Raw genomic sequence first — 23971 nt, forward strand, 5'->3', positions numbered from 1 at the left:
ACAGAAAATTGTGAAGAACACAAGAAAAACCCCAAAGTCCTGAAGCAGCACTCAGGGGTAGGTGTCACAGCACTGGCAGAAGCAGCACAAACCCTGAGGTACCTCCAAACCCTCCCATGGCCACAGACCCTACATGAGGGCAGGTAATTCCAGGGCAGCCCCAGCACCCCGGCACAGCAGCAGCAGCTGCCCCAGCCCGGGGCAGAGTGCGTGGCTGCCCGAGGCTGCCTGCAAAGCCCACATTTCTCAGCTGCCTGGCCAAACAGAAGTGTCTTTATGGAGACAGGATTTGGGCAGCCCCGCGGAGCAGGGCCGGAGCTGCCGGACACTGGCACCATTCAGACACCCTGCCCTGGCCCAGCCTGCAAACACGGGGCAGGGCTGGGCACAGACCCACTGCTGGCAGCCTCCTCACCCTCCTCATCCTCACCACTGCAAACCCAGCCCCACCGAGGGCAGAACCCCACGGAGCTCTCAAAAACACGGGCACGGCCCCTGCTCCTGGGCAAGCAGGGGGAGTGACAGCCACACACACTTAGAATAAAATCGAGTTAGCTGCTTCATTGAAAGACTGGATTAAAGACATTTGATTTAAATATTTGGGGTCACAGAGAATATTTGCCCTGTGGTAGCCCCCTTAGGATCCATATTTCAAACTTCAGCTCAACACAGACCAAAACCCCGTATGCTCCTGCATGTGCTGAAATTATCTCATCATCACTGGGCTTGTGGAAAAGCACCAAGTGCCACCAGCACTGTCAGAGCCATGAGCTGCCAGTGCTGTCCTGCTCAGCCCTGTTTCAGCTGACAGAACTAAAGGCTCTGTAACTGGCACAAGCACCTGGTTCAGTGCCAGCCCTCTCACCTAATCCCCGGGGAACAGCACGGTGCCTCCGCTCCCCAGAGCCTCACACAGCTTTAACTGAGTTATGCTGCTGAATTCCTCTGCAACTTCCATTAAGAAAGAAACCATTAGGAAGAGGCAACTCTTGGAATCTGAAAGACTGAATTTGGCAACCAGTCCTTGTAAGGTCTCAGCAAGACCCGGGCTCACAGACCTCATTCTGTCATAAGACACACCATTTTTTTCCCCCTTGAAGGATAAACTAAAGCCATCCTGTTGGGGAATGGGGTGTGACTGACTCCAGAGCTTCAACCAGGCACGAGAGAGAGAAGCATCTTTACTCTGTATGTACCATATGTACAGCACAGCCTTCATTTGGAGGCATCCTACCTTTGGGTGGTCTGTCCTGCCCCCAGGGCTCTCCTGCTGTGGGATGATCCCCATGGAGCAGGCACAGCACAGGGTTGGGCATCCCAGCCCTGTCCATCGAGGAGAGGCTGCTGTGGGGCTGCTGCAGCTCAGGGTTTAGTGGCAGGAGGAGGATGATGGAAGCAGAGCAGATGGTGAAGCTGGATGAAGCTTGTGTCCATTCCACACTTACCTTCCTGCCTGGAGAGCCCGGCAGGGCCTGGAGCCATCCCAAATGCCAGAGTGAGAGCTGCACCTCAGATCCCAAACCCCAAACCCAACCCAGCCAAGGCAACAGCTCACCATGCCCACAGCCCCTGTCCCAGCAGCCACTGGCACCCAGCTACCCTGGGCATGGCCCAGTGGGGACTGGCAGTGTCAGGGGCCATGGGAGGGGTGACAAGGATGGTGTCCCTGCACTGGGAGGGGTGACAAGGACGGTGTCCCTGCACTGGGAGAGATGGCAAGGATGGTGTCCCTGCACTGGCAGGGGTGACAAGGACGGTGTCCCTGCACTGGGAGAGATGGCAAGGATGGTGTCCCTGCACTGGGAGAGATGGCAAGGATGGTGTCCCTGCACTGGCAGGGGTGACAAGGACGGTGTCCCTGCACTGGGAGGGGTGACAAGGATGGTGTCCCTGCACTGGGAGAGATGGCAAGGAAGGTGTCCCTGCTCTGGGAGGGGTGACAAGGACGGTGTCCCTGCACTGGGAGAGATGGCAAGGAAGGTGTCCCTGCACTGGGAGGGGTGACAAGGACGGTGTCCCTGCTCCAGGAGGGGTGACAAGGACGGTGTCCCTGCTCCAGGAGGGGTGACAAGGACGGTGTCCCTGCACTGGCAGGGGTGACAGGGACAGTGTCCCCGCTCTGGGACGGGAGCAGTGCTCCCGCTGCCCATCCCAGGGATGCACAGGGCGTGCCCGGAGATCCAGGGGAACGGGCTGCATCTCCTGGAGATCTGAGCAGATCCTCACGTGGTGGGGAGGGGAGCTGCTGTGGGAAAATGCTGCGGGGCTGGCCGGGGCTGGCAGGAAGGAAATTCCCCCAGCGGAGCCGCCATCGCGAGGGCTCCGCCGCGGCAACTTCAGGGATTCAGAAATAACCCGGCCCTCCCCAGGGAGGCACTGCTAAGGTCACTATTTTTTCCCTTGAACTTTCCAGATGAAGGAAGCAATAGCAGAAGCAACAGCATAGATTTGGCCGGAGATCAACTGTACTGACAACAGTCACAGGATTGAACTCAGAAGAAAAGTCCTTTGTGTGTGTTGGAGTTATCACCAGATGGGCCGGGCAGCACTGGGGAGTTCTGCTCAAAAATATTCCACATGGGCAAAGCCATCAAAGCTGGAACCCAAGGCAGATGTAACCCACAGTAACTAATTCCACTGCTTAGACCGAGTTAAAAACGGAGGCAAATGTTTGGTGCCCATTAAAAATTAAAATGTTAACTTGTATTCTTCAGCAGACTGCTGAGGTTGAGAATAAGAAACAATTCTGATTAAGGATTAAAAATGGAGAGTCTGTAAAACACTAATTACCATTGTACTTACAGGGAATTTGGCCTGTTGGGCTTAATTACTTCTAGTTCAAGATCACTCGAGTTCAGGCTGGGCTGGGGAGCGCTGTTGGAGTTGAGGAAGCTGTTTGCATTTGAAGAGACGACAGATTCCAGGCTGGAGTTGATGATGCTGTTCCTATTCTCCTCTAAAAAACACCAAAACCCAAGAATCATCAGCTGCCACTGCAGACAAAGCGAAGAGCAAATGGCTTTGACAGCATGGAGCATTCCCAGGAACCCCTGAGCCAGTGCAAACAGGGACATGTCCCCAGAGCTCAGTTAGTTACAGACACATTTACACTAAACCACAGGAAATACCAGGTACTCTTTGGCTCCTTTGGGTTTCAGGTGCAGTGAGCACTGACAACACTGTGCATCTCAAAGAGCCACCACCGCCCAGGCCCCCTCCCCAGCTCTGCCAGGCCACCCAAAATCCCATTAACTCATTTCCAGGAGCTGCCTTTGCCATTGGAGCAGTAATTGCAGTTGTGAGAAGCAATTAGCAAGGCTGATGGCACGAGAGCAGCCCTGGGCAGAGAGTGGCTGCTTCTGGGATGCTGCTTTCCTGAAAGACAGGCACCAGCTGGAAAACACAGAGTCCTCTTTCCAAAATTATTTTTCTGGTGCACAATACCATGGTGAAACTACCACCCAAAAGCATGTAGTGAGAGGGAATCCTTGCTCTCGATCTCTCTAAATTCCACCTCTTTTTGAGTGAAGAGAATGTGCAATACTAATTTGTATCCTGTGCACATATAAAGGGGGGTAAAAGAGTGCAAGAGGAACTCCTGGGTTGTGTGAAAGGTTAATCCTGAGCACACAGCAGAAAGGAGAAGCTGTAAAACAGTCTGGCAGGACGCTTGTCTTGGGGTGTTGGTGCAGCTCTGCCACCACTCCAAAGGGAAATGCCACATCAGCTCTGGAGCTGCTGCATTTCCCAGGTACCTGGACAGAAGCAGCACCTGCAGGGCAGTAGGACAGGGCTTGGTTTAGCTCAGGTTGAGCTTACTTCCAGAGGTGAGCCAAGGATGTGTGATGCTGACACATGTCAATGTGTTCCTGCAACTGGATTTCATTAATCTTCATCTGCAACGAGCCACCATGGGAACAAGCAGCACAGACATTGCTCTGTGCCCAGCTCTGCAAAAGTTCAACCCTCAGGGCACCAGCACCCTGGGATGAAAAAGATGATCCATGCAGAAGACAAAGAGGGAAAAGTGAAGAAAAGCAGAGTACTGACCTCCACCAATACTGACAGGCAGATGTGACAGCCAGCAGATGAAGAAATAAAGAAATTAAGCTGTCTAAGGACCGAAAAACCCCAAATCCCTCTGTTTCTGCATCTGGCAGAGCAAGTTTTAGGCAGCCCATGAGAGGCCACCTGTACACAGCTGGCCAAGTCCAGGGACTGCCTGTGCTGAGCCCAGCCAGCCCAAGGCCCTGAGGAGCTGACCTGAGCCCCTGGAGCGTGCACTGACACCAGCTCATTATTTGCAAACATCTTCTGCCCCAGGCTGGAGGCTGGGAATAAGCTCCATAAGCTTGGCAGCTCAGTGTGGATTGTCCCTCTAATCTCCACAGCAGCCACAAGCCAAGAGCAGAGTCCCTGTCAGCCACAGAGCTGGAAGTGCCTCGGCTCAGGGGGAAAGGAGATGAATGGCAGAATCTGAAACTCCTGCTTCATTTTGTTTCCTCCTTTTTAAAAGGCTGAAACTGTACTTTGCTTCGTGTCTTTGAAAGCTCACATGAAGGATTCTTTGCTGGAAGATTTGATTTGGTCTTACAGCTGCAGGAGCAGAGCTGCCCATCAGCTCAAGAGCATTTCCAATCTGCATAGAAAAGAGCATTTCACTCCTTACCCAAACTTCCTGTCTCTAGTGGGAAGTCAGGCAGGCAGAGCCAGCGGAGCCTCACCAGAGGCTTTGTCTCCAGGAACCCTGATAACTGATCCAGGGCACCTTGGTGACACTGACCCCAGGGAGCAGAGAGGGGATGACAGAAGAACTGATAAGGAACAAAATGGTGTTTGCTGTGTTGGTGACACTTGTGTCACAAGAGCTGCTCCCTGGGTCAGATGTGGATAACAATGTAAACGTTTAACAACAAAATCATCACTACAATCATAGATTAATCATGATTATCTAATCTGCTCCCTGCGTGTTGAACATGATAGTTTTTGACTTAGACACAGCTTGGTATGACGAGTGCTAGTGAAAACAGAAAGATATTGGACTTCAATGAACAGGTTTCAAGTGATGGAAAATCCACTGTCCCACTCCACTTCTTTTTATGTCAAACTGCTCCCAGTCTTAAAAAATGTGCACCCTGCTCCCATTTAGAACATTTTTAGCTTCAGCTTCAATTTTCAATTTCAGCTCAACTGGGCTTGAGCTGCTGCCTAAGCTCTTGTGCTACACCCTGACTTCAGAGCCTTGGTCTGTCTCCAGACCAGTAAGAAAGGAAAGAAAGAAGAAAAGAAGAAGAAAGGAAACCTCACATATTTCTCATGATGTGCAGCAGGGAAGGAAAATAAAACAGTAGTGGCTTCCCAAAGACACAGGAGGTTATAGACTGTCAGAAGGAACACCAAGAAAATGTTGCTTCACATGGGAATAAATGAATGCAGAAATAAAGAAATGAGCTCAGATCCTCTCCCAGGCACAGGGAGGATAGCACACGGAGCCTGAAGAGCCTGGAGGCTGACAAGCCACTGCTTAGTTAGCAGCAGATAAATTACTGGGGCTGAAAGTTTTCAAAAGCAGCGTTTGATATCTGAGGCTTCACCGAGAGTCGTCCCACACCATTTCCAGAGCACGCTCGGGGCCACCACTGCTTCCTCAAACCCACGCGGATCTTTCCGACACCTCCGAAAGGAGAGTGCCTGGTAGTTAACAGTAACTTAATCAGACAAACCCACGTGTTTGGAGAGTCAGCAAAGTCCACAGCAACCCCTCTGTGCACCCTGGGGAGCTGGCTATCCCCAGCCCTCCCCTGCTCCTCGCTCCACTTGTGCTTGTCTTGCTCACCAGGAGACTCTCCTGCTTTTTTTACCAAACTGGGAGAGCTCCCTGGGTGCAGCTGGCTGGCTCCAGGAGCACATGGGCAGGAAGAACCAGAGAGCTGGGAATTGGGTTTACTCTGTAACATGAAACAACAGCCTGAGCAGACACATTTCTGCCACCCCATGGGCAGGGCTGGGGCCTTGGCTCTTTCACCCAAATATCTGGAGCATCAATTAGTGACAGAAATGGAAAGATGAGCTCCAACATTTTTGAACTGCCATGGCACATAATCCTCAGGAAAATGCCGAACCTCCTGGCCGAGTTTTCCTGTCTGTAAAAGGCAAAGCGCCCGAGGGCATCCCGAAAGGGCTGCCCTGTGGTGGCTGCCCTTGCCACAGGTGTGGCACCACGTCCTGGCAGCTGATGGCAGCGATGACGGGCCCAGGAACATGAGAAGGGGACACGCAGGGGCCCGTCAGGTGGGGAGGGGACAGCAACACTTTATCCCGTGCTAGGGCAGCCTCATGTCGAGCCCCGGTTAAGGGCTAGGATGCCAGAGAGATTCCACTCCCCACCAACACGACAGCAGAGGAAAGCAAAGCCTGACCCTGTTATGGAATCAGCCCTTCCACTGACAGCAGGAAAACTGCACGGGAAGGGCAGGGGAATGGCAGAGCAATGGCAGGGGAATGGCAGGGGAATGGCAGGGCAATGGCAGGGGAATGGCAGGGCAATGGCAGGGCATTGGCAGGGCAATGGCAGGGCAATGGCAGGGGAATGGCAGGGCAATGGCAGGGCATTGGCAGGGCATTGGCAGGGCAATGGCAGGGCATTGGCAGGGCAATGGCAGGGCAATGGCAGGGCAATGGCAGGGCAATGGCAGGGCATTGGCAGGGCAATGGCAGGGCAATGGCAGGGCAATGGCAGGGCAATGGCAGGGCATTGGCAGGGCAATGGCAGGGCAATGGCAGGGCAATGGCAGGGCAATGGCAGGGCAATGGCAGGGAATTGGCAGGGCAATGGCAGGGCAATGGCAGGGCAATGGCAGAGCAATGGCAGAGCAATGGCAGGGCAATGGCAGGGAATTGGCAGGGAATTGGCAGGGCAATGGCAGGGCAATGGCAGGGCAATGGCAGGGCAATGGCAGGGCAATGGCAGGGGAATGGCAGGGCATTGGCAGGGAATTGGCAGGGCAATGGCAGGGCAATGGCAGGGAATTGGCAGGGAATTGGCAGGGGAATGGCAGGGCAATGGCAGGGCAATGGCAGGGCAATGGCAGGGCAATGGCAGGGAATTGGCAGGGCATTGGCAGGGCAATGGCAGGGCAATGGCAGGGGAATGGCAGGGGAATGGCAGGGCAATGGCAGGGCAATGGCAGGGCAATGGCAGGGCAATGGCAGGGCAATGGCAGGGCAATGGCAGGGCAAGGCAGGGCAATGGCAGGGCAATGGCAGTCTGTGAGGCATGGCTAGGGCACAGCTGGAGGGCAGGGAGGGCACTCACGCTTCTCGTTGGGCTGGGCCGTGTGGAAGAGCGTCAGCGGGCGCTCGCTGCACGAGGGAGGCTTCGACTCCGTGCTCTTCTTGCGCGATAACAGCAGCTGCGAGTTCGGCGCCGGAGCCTCTGGCACCGTGTTAAATATCTGTTAAAAATAATAAACAAGTTGTTCTTTGGCATCACCCCGTGGAACAGGACAGCTGCCCACCTGCCTGGGCTGCACCGCTCCCCAGCGCAGCCTCTGAGGAAGACACGCACTCAGCAGGGCAACGTTTTGGGGACAGATTCCTGAATTCCACTTTTTCATTCTGTCTGCACTCCTCCTTCTTTCAACCAAGAGGGACACTGCAAGCTGTGAAGAACCCTGACACTCTGGCACTCTGCTGACTTTTTGGGGGTGCAGGTGATGATGAGCAGCCCAGACAGACCAGCAGTGTCCCCCGTGTGCCCCCCACTGCGTGACCCGGCGCCCACGCTCCCACGGCTGCAGACCAGCTTGGGAAAGTCTTTGCAACTTCCAGCTACAGCTGTCAGAAAACTGAGTAATCGCATTTTTCTCAAGGGGATGAAATTTTAAAACTGCATGAACCCAAAGGGCAGCAGCCTTGCTGGTTGCTGATACTTGGTTACGTACTGCTCCTTTTCTAGACCCCGCAGGCTCAGAGAAGGGCAGTGACCCCTCCAGACCAGCTCTCTCAAAGCCCCTCTCCATTGCTGAGAGTCCATTAAACCCACTCCTCAGTGTCCTCCCTGCTCTCCTGCCCCTGCCAGACAGAGAGCCAGGCTTTCCCAACAGGAAAAGCACACGTTGGCATAGCTCTCTGCTCAGGACAGAGCTGGATGTGGACTTGGAGCCACGATGCCACCCCAGCCAGGGTAAGCTGCTTTCTACTGCTGCCTTCACTGCCCAAATGCACAAATCCATTACTCCTTTCCAATCAAAACCAGACTAACAAAAGATCATCATCAGGGAACTGGCTGCATTTAGAAGAAAATGGTATTTTTTAAAAGGCTCATGTAGCCAGGGAGGGATGGCCAGGACCTTGGCCCCACAGAGCCACCACTGCTCCACTGGCAGACCCCAACATCCATGGCCAACGAACACAAATGCATCAGGATTCAGATCACCAGTGTGGATAAAGCCAGTACTTGGATAAGCCTGGAGTTTTTAGTCAGCAAAGTAGGAGCCAGCCAAGGTGTGCATCTCACTGGCTTGCTTTAGCACTCATCTCTCTTGACACCAAGGACAATTTCCCATCACACAGTGGGAAGGGGGAGGAAGGGAATTTCTGTGATGGAATCACAGCCATGTTGACACACTGAGATGACCATAAACAAGGTTGGCTACCAGCAGCACTGGTTACACAGCCACAGCCCAAGAACCAGGTGCCAGCTGCCCCCTCCCCAGCACAGCCCCACCGTGGTGCCACTGGCCATGGACAGGGGGCTGCCATGGGCAAAGAGAGACCAATTCCTTTCCATAAACCCCTGACATGAAAGAAGCAAGGGAAGCCATTACCTTCTCGTGGTTCTCTATTAAAATTTCAATCACAATGTTCTGGAATTTGATGTCCATAATGGCAGCCACGGTTTCCTCTTGAGGTCGGAGCAGCGTCGGCCCAAACACCACACCCAGATTAGCAACAGTCATCAGGTTCTGCTTGTGATTATCTGCAACTCTGGGAAAAAAAGAGAAAGAAAGTGAAGTAGGTGATGGAACTAATCCACAGGGAACCCCCTCCCTGCCTTCCCTGCCTCGTGGCTGGCACAAGGCTCACAACGCTGTTTACATTTTTCACGCTCCTGGTGAGCTCCTTGAAGGCTCAGCCATGTGGAAAAGTACAAATTTAACTGTTGTGTTCCTGGGGACCTTTCAGCCCCCACGAACTGACTAATCCCATAAAACCTCAACCCCGAGCCAGCCACTGAGCCTCATGCTGCAAACCACTCCCAGGAAAACATCTTGAATCATTAATGCTTAAAACCCTTCTGAAAACAAATTGTTGGACCTCTGACACATGCTGCTCTCCAACTCAATGAGTGACCTCATATGTTCCAAAGGCCAATTCCTTCCCAGCCATTCCAGCACCAGAGGTCAGTCCCCTCTGGCCCAGCCAGGCTGGTGGGGAGGCCAAGATGGGGCTTTGCCCCCAGATCCCCATGTGTTCCCTTCTCCATGGCACAAGATGGGGACCCAGGGACACTCAAGCCTTCCTCCTCACCACCTCCGTCTCTTTCAGCTCACAGGAGGGCACAGAGCAGCTCAGCAAAGTGAAGCAGCTCACGCTGAGGATGGGGCACCCTGCTTATGCTGTTTGAGGGGTTCCCCTGGAGCAGCTCCAGCTGGCACCTGGTCTTAGGGGGGCAAAGCCCCAGCAGCCCTAACGGGACACATCCTCTTCTCTGCCTCGCCCCGAGGGGACACAGCAGCAGGGACACAGGCAGGACCCCACAGCCACGCTGGGCTGCAGGTGCTCAGCTCTCCAGGAAGGACAGAGCTCACTGGGCACCCTGGGCACTGCTGGGACACCTGTGTGCCCCCTGGGCACTGCTGGGACACCTGTGTGCCCCCTGGGCACTGCTGAGTCACACCTGTGTGCTCCCTGGGCACTGCTGAGTCACACCTGTGTGCCCCCTGGGCACTGCTGGGACACCTGTGTGCTCCCTGGGCACTGCTGAGTCACACCTGTGTGCTCCCTGGGCACTGCTGAGTCACACCTGTGTGCCCCCTGGGCACTGCTGGGACACCTGTGTGCCCCCTGGGCACTGCTGAGTCACACCTGTGTGCCCCCTGGGCACTGCTGAGTCACACCTGTGTGCCCCCTGGGCACTGCTGGGACACCTGTGTGCCCCCTGGGCACTGCTGAGTCACATGGGGACACCTGTGTGCCCATGACCTGCAGTGCAGCCCTGCAGCCCCAGGAGTCTTTCTTGTGGTTTGCCCTTGACCTCTTCAACCAGGAAATGTGGTGGCTTTGGGCTGTGTGCTCACATGGCTGTAGCCTGAGGGAGTTTTAATGTCTTTTCCTTCTCTTTCTCTCCTGTTTCCCTGGGCAAGTGCAGCAGGCCAGCACACAGCGAGGCTCACACTCACTTGTTGAACTGATCCTAAAATTTATTGCTGTGAGTTTCTACCATTGATCTTGGGGTCAAGACATTTGTGTGCAAGCTCAGCACATATCAGCACACTGCAAGCCCGGGCTGGCTAAAAACAAAAGATGCCTTCCATCCTTTTCCATCCAAATCTCACCTGAACCAGCAAGAACTCATCCCTACACACAGCTCCTCAGGCAGAGACAGGGGCACATCACAAGGGGGGCTCAGGGACTTGGGGCTGCTGGCTTAGCTCCCCCCAGCAGCAGCACCAGCCCTACTCACTGCCTGGGCAAGAAGCCTCACACTGGTGCACATCTGACCCTGGGGAACAGGCAGAGTGTGCCCCCACTGAGTGTGCACCTGGCATCCAAGCTCAGAGTGGGAGGTCCTGGCCAAAGCCCTCGGGAGCTGCCAGGACCTCCCTTCACCCATAACTGCCCCACTGCCAGGAGACTCGGAGTGCTTCATCACAGCCTGTGGCATCCCCGGGGTCACAAATGGCTGGGAGAGGGGGGCTGGCCCAGAGAGGGCTCTGCCACAGAGGGGACAGCCTCACCAGGGGACAGCCTCACCAGGGGACAGCCTCACAGAGGGGACAGTGTCACCAGGGGACAGCCTCACAGAGGGGACAGCCTCACAGAGGGGACAGCCTCACAGAGGGGACAGCCTCACAGAGGGGACAGTGTCACCAGGGGACAGCCTCACAGAGGGGACAGCCTCACCAGAGGGGACAGCCACAACAGAGGGGACAGCCACACCAGAGGGGACAGCCTCACCAGAGGGGACAGCCTCACCAGAGGGGACAGCCTCACCAGAGAGGACAGCCTCACCAGGGGAGACAGCCTCACCAGGGGAGACAGCCTTACCAGAGGGAACAGCCTCACGGAGGGGACAGTGTCACCAGAGGGGACAGTGTCACCAGAGGGGACAGCCTCACCAGAGGTGACGTGCTGCTCACACTCAGCCAGGCTGGCCATCCCACCCCTGGGCAGTCACAGAGCCTCTCCCCATCCCTATCCCCATCCCCATCCTCATCCTCACCCCAGCCAAGAGCTCACTCATGGCCATGCCAGCACCACCGAGCTGGGAGGGGAAACAAACTCTCCTGAGGGAGTCACAACCTCATGGAGCAGCAAGAAAGGCAGAACAGGTTCAATACGAAACAAGATACACTAAATAATGCTTAAATACTAAATAATACAAATACAGATAATAAATAATACTAAATAATACAAACCCACCCCCCACTCCCACCCACATCACTCACAAACCCCAATGACATTTTTGCATTGCAAAATTGCCTTTCAGACACACGTTCACATGCTCCTAATTGGATATGGAAAAACGCAGCTGCAGTCCAAATGGCTTTCAGAAGCATTAATAAAATAATAATTTTAATGATCTTCTGTGGTTAGTGAAACAATGTTCATTTATAAAAAAACAACTGAATTGATCTAAGTCGCACAAAATTAGGTGCCTCCATTTCTCATTACCGTTACCATGTCCTACATCACTCTAATAAATTGCACTGTCATCAGCTCATTACAGGCAGGCAGCTGAGCGTGGTCCTGGCAATTATTTCAGAGTGGGCTATTAATGGCTTCCCAGGCAGGACATGGTCCCACAGCACCAGCCACGGCCCTGCCCGCTCACCCACGGGGTGCTGGCCCTGGCCTCCCCCACCTCGCCCTGCTCAGTGTGCTCTGCTTTGCCTCTGGAGCCTGGGAGCTGTCCTGCAGCTGTGCAATCTGGCTCCTTTCTGGAATCTACCTCAGGGCCACATGAACTCCTGCTCTGCACCCCGGGTACTTTTCCAGCAACAGCCATCCCTGTACCAGGTCACCACAGCCGTGCTCCAAAACATGATTCACCTTTCACATCCTTCAAATTCCCCATCCATTACCCACAGGATAATTCACTCTAAATTATACCTCTTCATCATCCTTTGTACTAGGAAATAACGCTGCCGTTTCTAAAGATGGCTGTTCTCAGCCCAAAGTGGGCTTAATGCTGGGGCCGTTCAGCAGGGACTGTCAGTGCCATTCCTGAGCTGCTCTTCAGAAGTTTTCCAAGCAGTCACTGTATTTTCCTTTTAACCTGCTGTCTGCTTCCGGCCCTTGATGCACTCTGAGAGAACTGCACTACCATTCATTTCTGTGGGTGCTTTTTCTGCTCCCCCCTTTACAGGAGCCACTTCCAGCACAGGAGAAAGCAACAACTGGTGGAGGAATGTGCAGAACCTCTCCACTTCACTCCTGCTCACAGTGCCTTTGGGACTCTGGGCTGGTCCTTCCCCTGGCAGCACCACAGGATGGTTCCCTGGGGATCAGGGGAGATCAGCCTGGGGGTGTGGGAGGGTCTGTGCTCAGCATGGCCTCCCCAGCCAGCAGCTCCACCAAGACCTGACCCACTTGGTGCTGACCCAGACCCAGCTGGTGTCACTGGGAGCCAGCCCTGCCATGCCCTGGGGACAGCCCAGCCCAGGGAGCACCAGCCCCCAGGCCATTCCCAGGGTGTCCCTGGACACCACTCACTTCTCACTCCCTTCCAGCACAACAAAGGAGAACAGCAGCGGAGTAAATCCATCTTGGGTGTTAAATTAGATTATGCCCGGGTTGCCTGGATACTGTATAATCACTGCCATGACCAAACACAATTTAATACGGGGTAACTGGTAGCCAAGGTTCAGTGCAGGGGAAGCAGGGAACAGTAAATATTCCAGCGTGGTCAGAGCTCCTGTGGGTGCCACAGGGGCTCCTGGCTCTGCTCCCACAGAACTCCTGCCTCCCATGTCTGGAATCACTTCCTACATGTATTTTATAGATGTATTTATATGTATGTATACACTACCGTGTGTTTATTTTATATATAAACACATATTTTATATTTAGAATGCATGTATCTGAATCTCAGCCACAAGTGCCATTATTAGGTCAAATATCTTCCCTGATTCAGAACAAAACCCCTGAGCAAACAACCATCTGAAGGGAACAAAAGGAAAGTCTGGAGTGTTTCTATTTCCATGCCTGGGACAAACCTTTGCCATCAAAGTGCTTGTTGTGGCTGGCCTAGCAATTCCTCGTAGGATGGAAAATAATGCAGCTCATTCCTCTTGCTACAGGTGAAAATCCATCCCCTGCCTGCCACCACCACTAGAGCTCCAGTTTAACGTGAAAAGCCAGTCACACAGAGGCCAGCAACCCCCAGAATTACTGAGGCTGCTCAGGGTAGTTTGACAGAAATTAAACGCCTTTGACTCTGGACATACAGGGAAGGTAAAAAGCTGAGGGAGTAGAGGCAGCACAGGGGGTGGAGAGGAACATGTGGCATCAGAGCCACCAGCCTGGTTCCCATAAGAGTATCTCAAAGACTCATGGAATCATTTAGGTGGGAAAAACCCTCCAAGATCATGGAGCCCAACTGCACCCCCAGCACTGCCAAGGCCACCACTAAGCAAAATCCTCAGGTGCCACATCTGCACTGTTTGAAATCCCTCCAGCAATGGTGGCTGCACCACTTCCCTGGGCAGCCTGTGACAGGGCTGGACAACCCTTTCAAGGAAGGAATTTTCCCCAATATCCAACCTGAACCTCCCCTTCTGCAACTTGAGAGCATTTCCTCTTGTCCTGTCACTTGTAACCCAGGAAAAGAGGCTGACTCCCACTCACTTGCCTCCAGCTCTGCTTCATCTTGTGTTCAAAAGCCATGTGGATGTGGCACCTGGGGACATGGGTAGTGGTGGCCTTGGCAGTGCTGAGGGAATGGCTGGAGATTACAACCTTAGTGGGTTTTTCCAAATTTAAAGATTGCATGATTCCCAAGCCAGAGCACACAGGCACAGAAATGCCACACTCCCACCCTGCAGCACCATCCCTTCATGCTGCCTGCTTACCCAGGACATGCCTGCCTTCCTCAGGCTGCTCTGGATGCAGGGAGCTCTGCAAGGGCCAGAGGAGCCCAGAGCAGCAGGAGCACACTGGGCTCACCCAGGCACACAGTGGGACCATGGGGAACGTGGACAGACCCTGCTGTCTGCAGCCCGGTTTGAGCCGTGGGCTCACAGCTCTGCAGCCTCCCCAGCCCCACTGCTCCAGAGAGCAGAGCCAAGCCTGAGCAATGCACATGGAGGCCAGCGGATCCAGAAGGAGGACAGATCACCAGGGAATGACAAAACCTCCCAGTGAAGACACGGGGAAACTTGCTGAATGCAAAACCCTTGCTGCTCTCGGGTTCCCTGCTCAGCTGGGACCAAAGCTGTGCCTGCGCCGACTCCGGGCGCTCTGACTTGCTCCAACAAGACTCGCTTTTTCTCCTGGGTGGATCTGGCCACAGCTGGATGCTTGGGTTCACTCCCAGGCAAAAAAAAAAAGGGCTCATGTTGCACTGAGAAGACACAGAGGCCAAATGTGAGGTTCAGTATCAGTGAGCCAGATCAGCGTGAATACCAAACGTGCTGCGACTTGCAGGGAAACACGCAGGGAGCTCAACGCTGCTGCGGCTCAGGCATCCCAGACTGAGCCAGAGCGGCTTCCAAAGCCATCCTCTGTGGCTTTGGGCAAGCTGAGCTTGAGGGGGGAATCTCAGAGGGACCCCAGCCCTGCTCACCAACCCTCAGCTGAGTGGCACTGGGCTGGCAATTCCCTGTGCCCGGCACGGCAGCATTGCAGGTTTCCACTGACACCCTGGTGAAAACCACAGGCATGGCCAGAGCTGATGTGAAATGTCACCATGGTTTCCACCTGCACAAACACAGCCAGCAAAGGGGCCTCAGGCTCAAACACCCCCGGGGATGGGGCTGGAACAGGGCCTGCCACGGCTGCAAAGCGTGCCACTGTACCCCAGTGGCAGCCCCAGCACCTCGGCAAAGCCCTGCTGCACGGGCAGCTTTTCCTCCAAAACCAGAGCTCAGTGGGGCTGTCACACTGCAATAACAAACCCCCCTGGCCAGCAGGGCAAGGAGAGCCCGACACCAGGTCTGGGTTAACAAGGAACCCTTTGAAAGGTCTGCCGGCACAGCGAGTGCCACGCCGGAGTTACAACCTGCTGCATGGAAAAGAGCCAAAGCAAACGGGCTCCCAGAGAGCCTCCCGGCAGCAGCAGCACTGGGGTGAGCAAGTGCAGCTCCCACAGCCCCACAGGAACCATTCCAAGCCAGAGCCAGGTGACAGGGCCACGTGCAGGAGGTGCTGGTGCACACCTGCACCTTGGCAGGAGTGCAGCGGCCAAAGGAAGAGCAGCAGAGGGGGGCTGGCCTTCTTTTTCCCTTACAGGTATTCTGGAGCTCATTCACGTCACAAATGCAAGGTTGGAGCTCATCCCTCCAAAATACTGAATTCCTAGAAAACAGTGTTGGAAGAAAGGGAATATAGGAACAAGGAGCTTTCAGAATTAAGGATGTGAAGAGCAGGAGAAATGCTTCTCTCATCTTCACCAGCGGGACAAGGTGTTGCCCAGTGACTGGAAACACCCCTCACTGCCCCTGTTCTGAGCCCCCCTTGCCACACACACTTGGGCTGGAAGGAGATGGCCTTTAAATGTGCCTCCCAACCCCAACCTTTCTGTGATTCTGCAGGCCAGGGATCCCTCAAGCATCCTGGCAAAAACTGCAGCTCAAAGATATCTTGGCAATGGTGATTTCCAGCCTCCTTTCTTCTGCTGAAAGACTGACTAAAATCTCTCTATCTGAGTTTGGTTCAGCGCTGGGTCTGCTCATGCAGAGCAATCAAAGGATGTGCTCATGAAGCATCTCCATCCCACTCTGTCTGCGGGGATGGTGCAGACACCACCAGGGAGACTCCAATCAGTTATTGGAAATCTTTTGCTCACTCTCAATTCAACCTCTTTCCATATCCAGTTTCAGTTTCACTGTGATAAACAATTAGAAAATGATGGGCTATCAACAACCTCTACCCAACAACGCCAAGTTCAGACACAAGCCCACAAGAATTCACACTTGAGAAATGCAAAATGCCTGGTGCTGCTCCTGGAGATCCAGGAGGAGCTCAGCAAAGATGTTCAACCACAGAAACTCCCCAGCAAACCCAGCAGGTGCTTTGTTACGAGCTGCTGAATCATCATGCCAGGCTAGTGAGGCCAGCTTTAGTCCAAGACCCCATTATCCTATCTCCAGACTCGAGTCTTGTGCAGGATGTGGGTGCAAAAGAACCTAACAAGGGACTGCAGGCTCTGGGGCACATTCCCCTCCAGCTAAAAACTGGAGAGCCTGCATGAAATACAAGGAGCTTTTAGAGAAGCACGGAAGGAAAAGCTACCAGCACCCACACAGCTGCTCCAGGGACCATCCAGACAGAGGGGGTTAAAAGTTCATTTGCAGAAGCAGAACAAAACCTTTAGCTAATTTACACATTACAGGAAGCCAAGCCCAAAAAACCCAGCGTACACCTACAGGGCTTTTTGTGGTGGTTTGTAATTCTGCAGAATCTGATATTAAAAACAAAAGCAGAGGAGTGAGAGGGAGGCAGAGCTGGCAAGGGCAGGCACAGAGTCCTGCAGGGCTGTCTCGCCTCTGCGGAAGCATCACTGGCTCCTCCACCAAAACACCTGAGGGAGAGGAGAGGAGAGCAAAGGGGAAACCAAAGGTGCTGCTGTTCCCCACCAGGCTCTGGTACCTCAAGCTCCAGAGCTCAAGTCATAGAATCATGGAACAACAGAATGGGTTGGGTAGGAAGGGACCTTATAGCCCAACTCATTCCAACCAGGGAAAAAGGAAAAGGGGTAAAGGAGCACAGCGTGAACCTGACCCAGGACAGGCAAGCTCCAGGCAGGATTCTCCCTGCCCTGCAAGGCAGCAAGTGAGTCTCCCTCAGGGAGTCTCCTTCCACCTCACCTCCCTTTTACCAGCCACAGGAGCACCCAGATCCTTTGGGTCACTTGAACTCCAGGGCTTTGCCTGGATCCAGCACTGCCATGACCCAAAAGGAGCAGAAACAGGCACTGGGCATAAAAATGGCATTCCCAAAGGCAGCAAGGAGGACCATTGCCTGGCCCAGCCAGCTCCCCGTTTGCTTCTGGCAGCCAAATCAGGCGAGCAGCACACGAGAGAGGGGCATCTCAGAGCCCTCAGTGGCTAGTGGAAATTTCCAGAACGTCCTGGACAAGAATGACTTACTGGAAGCAATACATAAATCAAGCAAATGAATAGTTACCAGACAGCAGCATAAACAGCTGCCACGGGGATGAAATCAGACCTGCTGTGCCAAGAGGCGTCAGCCTCCTTGCCGGCTGCACCTTCGGGGGAAAGCGGCAAAACGAGGCAGGGAAAAGCACATTCCTGGGGGAGCTGCCACCCCTGGCCCTGCACGGGTGCCCTGCACGGGTGCCCTGCAGGGTCCTGGAGCTGCCTGGCACGGAGGCAGCGTGGAGGGCACTGGAGCAGCTCCTGCAGGGCTCGGCGGGGCAGCGCGGCCCCGGCGCGGAGCGGAGCTGCCCAGGCCGAGCACCGTGAGCCCTGCTGTGCTCTAGGCAGACCTGGAGGAATCTGTTCTTCTCCTCCTTTGCCAGCAGTCCCTGGTTGAGCGTCGAGCCCTCCAGAACACGCCAGGCTCCGTGTCCAGCCCCTGCCCTGGCGAGGGTTCTGCTGGACCCCCTGAGCAGCTGCCCTGCAGAGCCCGTGGAAACCACGGCCCCGATAAACAGCAAACAATTTGTGCAGGAGATAACAATCGCTGTCATCTCGGTTAAAACACGTAAACTAGAAAACACCGCCGCAGCAAAACCAAAGGGAACCAGCCGGTGTTGGCCAGGCCACAGCTGGGAGTGATCAGAGATAATTAATTCTGCTAAACACACGCACACTCAGCTCGGCTGCAGCCTGCTCCGTGGGCCTGACCTTGGCACAAGAGCAGTGGGTGCGTGGATCAGGGGGTGTGGGGGGCACTGGCAGCGATGCCAACCCACAGAAGGGTCTGGGAGCCCCACAGAAGGGGTATGAGCCTGGCACCATCTGTGCTGGAGAAGCCAGACTTGCTGCCAGAAGAACAAAGCAAAGCTCAGGTGTCAAATTATGGCCATGCATGAAAAATAATTCCCTAAATGCTTGAAATATAATCAGAGTGAAATCCCCCTGCTCTGCACCTCCACAGCATTGACTCCTGGGTGAGAAAGTACATTACAAAAGAAGGAGGAGACAGGGAGGATATTGCAGCTCCACTAACAAAAATGGCAATTTTCTGCAACCAGCTCCACTCCAGCAGCACCCCTGCCACAGCAACCACCAGCCCAGCAGCACCACAGGCACCTTGTTTCACTTTGACTTATTTGGCATTAAAACAAATTGGTTTAATCACAGAATCCCAGACTGGCTCAGGCTGGAAGGCTAAAAGGAGCAGGGGACAGCTCCTGCTCTCTGGGCCACAGTGAACAAGTGCCTGGACATGTGGGCATGAGGCAGAAGGCAGCACAAATGGGCTTGGAGATGCAGTAAGAGGCAGAAATGGAAATAATTGTCTGTCAAAAGGCTCCTCGCCCTCTACCCTGTCTGTGCCTGTTCCTGAGATTTGTCCCCTCCCTCCTCTGTGGCCCCTCTCACTGCACCCCAATTCTGTGTCCCCCAGCTGCCACGGGACCCACCACATGGGGAGGGCACTGCTGAACCACCTCCAAGGCACTTGTCCTGTCTGATACTGGGCTTAATAATTGCTATTTTTGAACATTTCAGCTTTCTTACCAGTTTTATTACTGCTAATAAAAACTGCAGCTTCATCTCATGAGGAGCCCCACATCCCTCATCAGAGCAGCAGAGCACGTACACCCCAAAAACACAAAAGTCAGAAACCACCCAAGACAGGCTCTTTCTTTACTTGACCGACTCAGCCCTAGTTCTGGTTTTAGTGTCAGAAATCTCCACAGCAAGACTGTGAGAAATATTTTTTTAGCTCATCTGATAAACATGCAAATCTTGATTATTCATATGTTACTTAAAATAAAAAACCCAGACAGAAACAGATGAGACAAACCCCTCCAAGCAGTGCAGCCCAGCTTGGCAGGGCAGCCAGAGGCCCTTGGCTTTGCCCCTGCTGGCTGTGGGTGCCCTGCTCTCAGCAGCACCAGACCCAGCTGGTCCCACCCTTCTGCAGCATCCCCTGGGGCAGCCAGGCCTGTCCCTTTGGCAGCACAGCCCCTCCCTCCAAACATCTGCTGCAGATGTGAAGCTTTCTCCCCATTCTTGTCTTTAATCTGGCTCAGTGGCACTGCAGCCTCAAGCAGCTCTTTTAGAGAGTATTGGACACAAACCCTGGCCCTGGCTGCCCCATGGGCACTCCTGGGTCAGGGCACTGCTCCTGGGTCAGGGCACTGCTCCTGGGTCAGGGCAATGGGCACTCCCATAGGATCAGGGCACTGCTCCTGGATCAGGGCACTCCCCCTGGGTCAGGGCACTCCCCCTGGGTCAGGGCAATGGGCACTGCTCCTGATCAGGGCAATGGGCACTCCCATAGGGTCAGGGCACTGCTCCTGGATCAGAGAACTCCCCCTGGGTCAGGGCACTGCTCCTGGGTCAGGGCACTGCTCCTGATCAGGGCAATGGGCACTCCCATAGGGTCAGGGCACTGCTCCTGGATCAGAGAACTCCCCCTGGGTGAGGGCACTGCTCCTGGGTCAGGGCACTGCCCCTGGGTCAGGGCACTGCTCCTGGTCAGAGCAGGGGCTGCAGGACCAGCCCCAGAGGGATGCTGAGCCCACACCTGAGGCTGGCTGTGCCTCTGCCTCCAGAGCCCAGGATGCCCCAGGAATGGCACCAGGGCTGGAGAGCTCAGCAGGCTCTCACTCCTCAGCTTCCTGCTCTTCTCCGAGATAATTTTTTTCCTATTAAATAACACTATGAGCTGTTTCTCTTCCTAAAATAGCACACACCACCACACACACTGTTTGTTTTGTTTGAATTCCTTCCCCACTAAAGCAGCACAAGCCCCACTGTAAACCTGACTCCACATCTCTACTCCATCACCAGGTTTTTCCTTTAGATGGAAAACACTGAAGCAATTACAGATTCCCTGCACACACAAAATCACAGAATCCCAGAACAGCTTGGGTGGGAAGGGACCTTAAAGCTCACCCAGTTCCACTCCTTGCCATGGACAGGGACACCTCCCACTATCCCAGCGTGCTCCAAGCCCCATCCAGCCTGGCCTGGGACACTTCCAGGGATCCATGGGCAGCCACAGCTTCTCTGGGCAATCCCATCTGGCTGATGGGTGCACCTGGAACCACAGGGCCTTGGCTTCAGGCTGTAAATGCAGAAGGTTTGAAACCAACACCCAAACCAGCCATTTGGTTTCTAACAGCCTTGCCAGGGACACCATGGAGCAGACACAAGCCCAGGAGACAAGAAAGCATCTGGAGTTGTGTTTAAGCCTTTTTCAAGTATCATCTGTTGTTTTTTCTTTTGAACAGATAACTTGGATTCTTGCAGCTCTCCTCCTGAGCAGTTTTCCTGATTAAGTCATTCCCCAGCTCTCCCAGCCCTGCCTCAGCCCTGCTGCTCCTGCAGCACTGGTGCAAACAGCAAGGGCAGGTCCAACCCTGCAGCCTTGAGGCTGCCACAAACACCTGATGATGCTTTCACTTCTAAAACACTAATCAAAGGTTTCCATGGGAACCTGCGGGAGCAGGAAGAAGATGGGAAATTACAGGTCAGCTCTACCACCGAAAGAAAAAAAATTATCCCATTCCTTCGCCCTCGCAAAGTTTCAAGGTAACACAAAAATATTGATTCATCAGGGTGCAGAAAGGCAGAAAATACGCCCCAGAGCAGTCATTTGTTGCGAAAAGAAATCACTTTTAGTCCTTCCATGGCAGGTTTGATCTGAAACCACGTGAGGAGCTTCACCTCCACTCTGCCTCCTGGACAGCCTGGGCAGCCAAACCCAGCCCAGGCCATCAAAAGCAACACAAGGTTCCCAGGAGTGAATGGGCTCCTGGTGCTGCCATGGGGCTGGGGCGGGCTGGGCAGCTCCTGTCCCTCATCCCTCCCTCCCTCATCCCTCCCTCCCTCATCCCTCCCTCCCTCCCACCCCACTCCGTCTCTCAGCCCTCGGCTCGCTCACACGCGGGTTTCCCGTTGCCAACCAGAAATGACTCAACACCACACACACACACAAGGAAACTTTTCCACCACTATTAACTTTCAGAGGAAATGGAAAAAGGAGAGAAAAACACATCAGTCATAAACGTACTTTGCCAAATGGTTCATGAGCAAGTGCAGCATCTGCCTGTTTTTCTCCGGGAGCCGATGAACGAGGCTGTGGATCTCCGACACCCTGGACTCCTGATTCTCTAGTTCTGCACGGGGAACAGAAGATGATTTATCTCCACATTAGGGGGTTGTTATGGGAAGAGACCTAACACTGTCCCTGACAGACATCCCAGGGAGCTGCTCCATCCCACAGCCACGCACTGCAGATACTGCAGTGAGCTGAGAGCAGACACCACGTGAACAGCATGGTGAGCAGGGCAGGGCTGCCTGCAACCAGAGTGATTCCAGGGATGGCAATATGGGCACATTCCCGTGTTCAGTGTGCCCAGTGCAGGCCAGACTGGAGCATCTGCTGCTCCACAGGCTGCCTGGGTCCATGGTGCTGAGTGTGAGCTGCTGGAGGAGGCCAGCACTGCCATGGCCATGGGCCACGGGGCCCTCCTGACATCCCACTCCCATATCCACAGGCTGCACGACTGCCAACAGAAAATCCCCTGTTCCCAGCAAAGCCCCTTCCCCTGGGCAGTGAAGGAGACACGGCCCAGATGTGTGAAGCAGCAGGGAGCCCCTCAAAGCCCCCCAAACCCCGTGGTGCAGCTCAACTGCAGCGATGGTCCCAGCCACGGGAGCTGCCCGCGCCCCCTGCTCCTCTGTCACCCCCCAACACCTGCCTGCCCCAACCCAGCCCTGCTCTGCTGGCAGGACAGCCCAGGAGGAGCTGGGGAGGCAGCAGGGCAGGGGGATGGCAGCTACTGGCAGAGAGGCTCCTCTGTGGGAGCCATAAACACCACCAGACTCACTCGCTGCTTTGATGAAGCTCCTTTGAAACTGGTACATCATCAGGGGCCCCGGGAGCATTCTGGAAGATAAAAAGGAAACAGGCACAAAACACATCTGAGGAACACAATCCACACTGAGAAAGCTTTGCCCTTACAATAAACTCAGCTCCATTTTGAAAAGGGCAGAATTAAGCAACACCAACTCTAATTAATTCCCCTCATCACAAGGAGTAAGATCTATGCAAGGACCTTTGATTTATTCACCACTAAATTAATCTTTAATTTTAGCATTCCTTCAGTAACACAGCTTCAGTGCATTGCTGAGCCCATGATTTCCAAGTAAGTTTGAAAATAAATTGAAAAGATAAACAAGCCTAGCTGTAAAACTTTCCCAATCCCCATTCCCATTGTCCCCTCCCACTGCTGCATCCCTTCAGAGGGACACACTGGTGCTGCCCACATTCCTCTTTGCTTAGCCAACAGCTCAGACTCTGGAGCAAAGGTTGCCAATCATGCAAAATGCTGTGATTCTCTAGGCAGAGATCCACCAGGCTAATTACACTTATCACCCTAATTGGATTTAGGCTCTCTCTTGTGCTCCCTCAAACACAACCCAGCACACAGCAGTCGCTGAGAGCGAGGAGCTGCGGTCACAACAGGTAGGGGCACGTTGTGGGTAATGAGATGCTGCTGGCTGCCAACACCCAATCCTGTTGGGAAGATCCCCAGGATGATACTGGCTCGCCTGACACACAGAAATCAGTACTACAATAAAGCTCAGCACCAGGTCTGGAAAAGCTCTTCAGCCCCTGCCCTTACACAGCGCTGCCCTCCCCTTCTGCCACGTGCTCAGGAGGTGGAAGTCCACAGGGAAAAGCTTAAATCAAGGCAGGGGATGCAAGAATGAGCTTTTAAAATCATGTCTGTATAATATGTGCATCTGTCAGAGCTGAGTGTGTTCCCCAGATCCTACTCAAACATACTGGAAAGCCAGGGAAAAGCCAGAATAAATTCCCTAAGAGCAGTTTCTGCTCTGTTTCTATAAAAGTGCTGTTGTTAAGGGTCTGCAGCAACAGCCAGTAAAATCCCAGGCCAGCATCAAACCCCTCCTGAAGCCAGGTGAGCTTTTCTCCTTACCTCAGGTATGTTTTCAGTGCACTAGTAATGGTCTTGATCTCCCACTCTGCACAGATCTCTGTGTCTGTCTCTGTGGCTGTCTTGGGATCTATGGAAAAAGACAAAAAAACACTGAAGGAAACTGAAGACAATTCCAGCTCGTGCCAGTTCAGCTGTGTGGGGAGACCATCACCCCCCATTTTATTTGCTATTCCCAGCTCAGGACACATCTGCAGGTGTGTGGGGCTCATCACCCAGGACAGGCCAGACCCAGTGGCACGGGACAAGAGAAGGAAAAGGGAATCCTCCATCCTGAGCAAGGACAGGGCAGTGTGGCTTGGAGCGTGCCAGGACACCGGGCCCAGCAGCCTGAGGTGCTCAGGGACAGCAGGGACAGCCAGGCACAGACACAGGGACCAGGGACCCTCCTCCCCACAATGGGCAGCATTGTCATCCTGC

At 54.0% G+C, this 23971-nt stretch overlaps 1 protein-coding gene across 3 annotated transcripts in view; it reads right to left on the reverse strand.

Annotated features, from left to right (window-relative positions):
- Positions 1-23971, reverse strand: part of ARHGAP26 (Rho GTPase activating protein 26) — a 103907-nt gene that overhangs the window by 19461 nt on the left and 60475 nt on the right. For all 3 annotated transcript variants that reach the window (XM_059859895.1, XM_059859894.1, XM_059859896.1), the window contains exons 15-20: positions 23534-23621; positions 22418-22476; positions 21598-21703; positions 8829-8988; positions 7316-7454; positions 2803-2956 (exon numbers count right to left, since the gene is read on the reverse strand). In XM_059859895.1, coding sequence (XP_059715878.1) covers positions 2803-2956; positions 7316-7454; positions 8829-8988; positions 21598-21703; positions 22418-22476; positions 23534-23621 — 706 coding nt within the window. The remainder of the gene's footprint in view (positions 1-2802; positions 2957-7315; positions 7455-8828; positions 8989-21597; positions 21704-22417; positions 22477-23533; positions 23622-23971) is intronic.

This window comes from Haemorhous mexicanus, chromosome 15 (assembly GCF_027477595.1).
Source record: "Haemorhous mexicanus isolate bHaeMex1 chromosome 15, bHaeMex1.pri, whole genome shotgun sequence".
NCBI lineage: Eukaryota > Metazoa > Chordata > Aves > Passeriformes > Fringillidae > Haemorhous > Haemorhous mexicanus.